A 6,000-nucleotide genomic window follows, 5' to 3' on the forward strand; every position below is an offset into this window, starting at 1 on the left:
CATTTGTTTACAAGCGGCACTCGTTACTTACGACGGCGGTCCCGGCCGGTTGATTAAGAGCAAATTAATGTTACTCCAAGGTAGACTGTGTTATCACACCTTGCCACGTAATCCTGCATTGCTTTCAATTACTGAATAATTTGCGACCGCTTATACTGACTTTTTACATTAGTGAACATTAGCTGCCGATTGCACTTCAACATTTCATTTTGGATCTCGATACATTCGAGTATTATGTGTAATGGATGATAAGCAGATTTATATTTAATTGAAGTTGTAATTCGTTACTAATGGATTCCACAGCGCTGTTATTATCAGATAAAATTACGAAGCTTGTAAATTTATGAAATAAAAAGCGTTTCGCAGCCTGCTCTCTCTTCACCGTCCGTCGCATATCAGGATTCGCACCTAAACTAGATCGAACTGATTCTCGTAATTTATTGTAATTAAAAATCCTCGCCTTATCAAAATTCACCCTGTCCGAGCCATCAGGCAGTCCACGAGTCGAGCCTCAGTACTTGAAAAAAATTGACAGACAGACTATCAAGCTCCGAGGAATTTATTCGTACGCAGCCCTACATTCACCATCTTGAATTCGACAGGGAGAAATGTTTGCGGAGACGCTTATCGCCATCCGACTCGCGATCCGAGGGAGCGAGGAGCTCTTCCACCCCGATGGAATGGAAGACCAGCTGGCGCGAAACGACCAATGGGCAACACGGACACGGGGATGACACTCACCCAGTGCATGCCGGTGGTAGGAGGGGCGCGCTCCTCATACACTCCCATCAGGGTGGCCGCTGTCGCGGGGTAGTTCCCGCCGAGGGTGCGCGACGCCGATGTTGCTCGGGGGGGAGTCCCGAGGGATCCGCTTGCCGATAACGCGGAGATGGCGTCCGCTGTGGCTCGGGTTTTCTCTTCCTTCCACCTCTACCGCGCGTTCACCCTCGTCCTCTCTTCTCTTTCTCTCTATCTATCTCTCTCTCTTTCTCCCTGGCGTTACTCCCGCGACACTCCCGATATCACACTAGAGACGTAGAGGGGAAGGAGGAGGGTGAGTTCCTCCGTGAACTTGGGATAGTCGAGGGAGGAGCCCTTCACGAGTGCATCTCGTCCTTCACCAGGTCGACGACAGTGTCTCCGCGAATTATTATTATCATCCGCGAGCAACACCCATGCCACTTCACAAATCAGCACTGAGGTCCGCTATTGTCATCGGTGACAGTCCAGTGACCCGTGATTCGCGGTCCATGTCGCCCCGGCGCACTGCGATGTCTGACGACGATCGAGAAACACCCGCACTAGAACAGTCCCACAGGTCACTCCGCGAGTCGTAGGACAATTTGAGGACCGATCACCCCACGCCCTCAACCGTTGACACTCGGAGGAACGTTCAACCTGCGCAGGGATGATCTCCCGGGTCCATGTGAGACGCGACGGCGAAACGGAGCGCCAGACGAGGGACCAACTCGGCTGCGCCTGACCAAGGTGAATGCGGACGATTCCGACGAGTCGGAGCCGCGATACGGAGTGACGATGCCGGTGAGACCTGACTCCCCCAGTCCCGACTATGCTCGAGGCAGCGCCGTCTGGCGTTGAAGCCAACATCAACCTGGCAACATCATGAAATGCAGTGGGTCTCAGGTCGCAAGCAAGTCACACCCACGGCACCCCATTCGTTGGATGGCATGTTGGTCCAGCCCATTCGCAAACTTGCTCGCACTGTGATGAAGTTGCGTTGTTCACTCTCGGCGAACGGGTTTGTGGGGAGAGAGTGGGCAGAATGAGGGAAGAACGGTGGAGAGAAAGAGAAGTCGACGCCGCTGCGTCTCGCATTGTCGTAACCTCTGGAGTAATCATAAATTGTGCGTAAGGGAATACTATCTCTTCCTTCTCGAGACTAAAAGAAAAATCCCTTTTCCTTTGTTAAGAAATGTGACATTTATCAGAAGGCGAGCTTCGGGAATGAAATTGCCGACATCTTTTACAAATGTCTTGCAATAAAGTTGTACAGAAAATTCCCATATAACTTGAAAAGAAAAGAAAATTTTAACTATACAAATAGATATCTCTTTTATATTGGTGTTTTTTCTATAAATATATTTTCCAAAATTTAGTTTGTAGCCTAGCAATCTTAATATTGTCCTAGACTTATAGAGAAATATGGAGAACTATGAAAAATTATATCCAAATATATAAAATGTATAATGATGATACCAAGTATCCATACTAACAATTATACCAAGCGACAATTAACTACTACTATTGGGATGTACAACTTGAAAATTTTCATCAATATAATAGAATATAACACAGAGATTGCTCTTCTTTGATCATCAATCATGATCATTCATAATTTATTATAACAACTCTTTTGCTTTTCAAGCAAATTTTTTCGCACTTTTGGGAAAGACGGTGATTATTATTCTCTGTTTCAACTCTGTAATCCTTTCATCCCCCGCTGTTGTGTTTTCCTCAAAAGCGACATGGAGGTGGAGGAAGAAGACGCGACGACGAGGACGATCTCCGAACCGACTGAGAAACCGTAGGACGACCGTCCGATATCCCGTCATAAAGAGAAACCGGTTTCGTCACGACGTAGACGGAAACCGTCGCTCCGATCAGAAATTCCTGGCGATGCGCTCGGCGTGTCCCCCGATGATGGAATTTGCGAAAACGGCGCTTCGCGCGTTCCTTTGACTCGCGTTATCAACATTGTGTACCCACGGTCGTCTTACACGGCGTGATTAAATCGAGTATTTACAATGGAAATTCACTTATGGAATGCAGAAGCTTACTCCTGGCAACTCCCGATGATCCTGTCGCTCTGCGTATTCAAATTCTACAGCGAGATGCGTCATTGATAAGGAGCGATTTTGTAGAGAGCTAGCGTGCAAATTAAATATACTCCTGGACAAAATTAACGCATAATTATTTTTTCACTTTTTCTTTAAAATTTTTCGTTAAAATTTAAATATCAGCTTTTAAAGAAAAAGTGAAAAAAAATATGCGTTAATTTTGTCCAGGAGTGTATAACATCAAGAAGGAAGAAAAGGTAAAAAATTGAATTCCATCAGCATTTAAAAAATAATTATATAATAAATACACAAATAATAAATCCGTCGATATTTTTGTCAAGTTTTTTGCAGACATGAATTAAAGTTTTCATTTTTTTTGATATAAAAAGTTATATAATTTTTACATCTTTTTGCATAGTAGACATGTTTAATATATACATGTATATTTCGCAAGATATTTTTTTCTACTTTTATTAAATATAATTCAGCTTCTTATTATGTTTTTCACAAAACGTTGCGCCTTAAATATACGCGCGGAAATATTTGAAATTTCTCCCGGCATTATTTTCGGCATTATTCGCTTCCACAGACGGAAGTGGTATGCGAGCGATAAACCGCAAAGCAGCTTCCGAATTGAAAGTGGCGGTCGGGTCGAGAGCCGTCGGCGCTTTTGAGCTTTGTCTCTGGTTAAAATCCTTGCGCACCTGGGTGAAAGGGCTTTGGTTTGCTTGCCACTGAATTCGCGTCGCTCTTTACGCTTTCGGCTTCGACCAGTAACAACAGACAGAAGAATCAAGGACAAACTTGAGTCTCAGGAATTATGGACAGAAGCCAGAAAGAAGCGAATTTGGTTTGACAGAAAAATAAAAAAAGAAATTATTTCGCGCCTTTGCTCCCCTTTAAAATTATCTTAAGAGACTAAAGGAATCTGTTTATAAAAAATCGCTGTCATATATTAAATCAAACTTTGGTTTGAATTCAAGAATAGTTCTTAAAATTCAAAATATATATCTAGAACTCTTAAATCTAATATGTAAAACTCTGCAAATCCTCAAAGTAAAATTAACGCATAAAATTCGCAGATCTACAGTCGAATTTAAATAAACAGAAATCAGCGGATCGAATTGACAGTTCGAGATCGACAGGAGCGGTGCAACTCGACGCTTGAAGGATCGCACCTTGGAAAGGACACCCTGCTTTTCGCAGTCCAGCAATGTTCTCGGGTCGCCGTTTGTGCTAAACGGTCCACCCAGTGGTCATTGTCGCTATTGTCTGCGGCCGACAAGCCGCGAGCACGCGCGATTCCGCAGGACGCTTCTCTCCTGACTAGCTCCACAGGACAATGAGCGACCAGGCCGGTTACACGCAGGGTCTACAATGACGTTACAATGAGAAGGATCTTATAAACGTTCGAACAGAACGTTTAGAGCACAAACGAGCTTCCAGACGTGCGCGTAGGACCCTCAATTTCGGCTGCAGCGAAATCCTCCATAAATAAACTGTTGTTGTACATTGACGTGATTCTATTCACGTTATTTATATACAATACGATTGTAAGAATTTAGTTATACGAAAATTAAATTAGATTTATATCACACACATGAGATTTTTGAAGAAGAATAGGAAGAAGATTACTTTTAGAATCTCTGATGCATCTACATGTCCTCAAATTAAATAGAAAAATCTGTCATAGCGTATTCTTTAATGAAATTTTTAATTTAATTTTTTCGCGCAAGCAAAATACAATCGAACAGCGTAAAATCTTGTAGGCTGTAGAGAATTCAAAACATATAAATGCGACAACGGCAGGGGCGACAGCGGCGTAACAATGGACGAGGACGTTGTAAATGTCCGGCAAGGAAACGCCGCTCGCCCCTATTGTGGTGACAATGAACAGAAAGTATTCCAGACAGTCGAGCGATCGGAAACGCGTGCTGCTGAATGGTCATCGCGGGGATTACACGCTCATTCAGACACGCGGTGCAACACGCGTCGCCGGACCTAGCGCGATTCTCCACCGCCTCTTTTACAAAAATGTAGACATTCAGGAACGAAAGGAAAAGCGACTTAGAGCTCGAGCACACCGGATCAGTCGATTAACCCTCCTTGTACGGTCGATCTAGAGACGGTATCCTTCCCCGTGATTCTTTCCAACGGGTGCCTTCCACTCATCGGAAAGCTGTGTGCTTCTCCTAGTGGAAAAGTGGACTAATTATTTCGTAGATTTAATTTATTATTTAATTTATTATTTCATATATTTAATTTATTATTTAATTTATTATTTCGTATATTTAATTTATTATTTAATTTATTATTTCGTATATTTAATTTATTATTTAATTTATTATTTCATATATTTAATTTATTATTTAATTTATTATTTCGTATATTTAATTTATTATTTAATTTATTATTTTATAGTGGATTAAATTAATTTAATTTGTTACTGATTTAATTATTTTTACGAGCTATGCTGACGCATATATGTACATCAAGCAAGTTTTTTTAAGTAATAAAATGATAGTGACAAGCTAGCAAAATATTTAGTTTCGGGATTTTTCGGGAAAATTTCTTTGACTTTATTTTAAACCGATTTTGTTGCGCGAAATAATAATCGAAGATAAATAATCAAAGTTGTAAAATTTGTAGACGAGACCTAAGCCGGATCACAATTTTTCGTGCATGCCATTATTCGCAATAATACGTCACCGGGCGATTCTAATCTCGCCTAACGCGGTCACTTTATTGGCGGGATTTCCAGATCGTGGAGCAGCAGCGCGTGCCGATCAATGAGCGCTGCGTGGATTATGAGAGCTGGGTGATTCGTTGTCGACGAGGCACGTGTTTCGCGGTAACACGTGCCTGCTCGACGACGGGCTTTACGAGGGCTTTACCGGACTGACTGACGGAATGGTTCTAAAGGGCCCTTTTTCCGCAGCTCGACATAACACGCTCGCCCATTCGACGTTTGTATGCTTGAGCAAATTTGATATATATTTATAAAAAAAATTATTAAAAATAATGCCATAATATTTCACTTTCTTTATCCACATTCGAAAAATAGATCGTACAATTAGCCTCGATTATTTTAAATATAAATTAATATTTTTGATATTTGATATTATATGTATTATTAATAAAGTTCCTTTGAAAATTACTTAAGAAAGCGGCGTTTCACCCGCATCCTCTGATCTTGCTTGGG

At 41.9% G+C, this 6,000-nt stretch overlaps 1 protein-coding gene across 2 annotated transcripts in view; it reads right to left on the bottom strand.

Moving 5' to 3' along the window:
* Nucleotides 1-1,570, bottom strand: part of LOC145968074 (protein apterous-like) — a 34,516-nt gene extending 32,946 nt beyond the window's left edge. For both annotated transcript variants that reach the window (XM_083093314.1, XM_083093313.1), the window contains exon 1: nucleotides 742-1,570. In XM_083093314.1, the coding sequence (XP_082949440.1) occupies nucleotides 742-789 (48 nt within the window). In that variant the 5' untranslated portion in view covers nucleotides 790-1,570. The remainder of the gene's footprint in view (nucleotides 1-741) is intronic.
* Nucleotides 1,571-6,000: the final 4,430 nt, after the last annotated feature.

The sequence above is a fragment of the Camponotus vicinus genome, unplaced genomic scaffold (assembly GCF_025532165.1).
Source record: "Camponotus vicinus isolate PSW18456_S1 unplaced genomic scaffold, iyCamVici1.0 SCAF_3, whole genome shotgun sequence".
Classification (NCBI taxonomy): Eukaryota; Metazoa; Arthropoda; class Insecta; order Hymenoptera; family Formicidae; genus Camponotus; species Camponotus vicinus.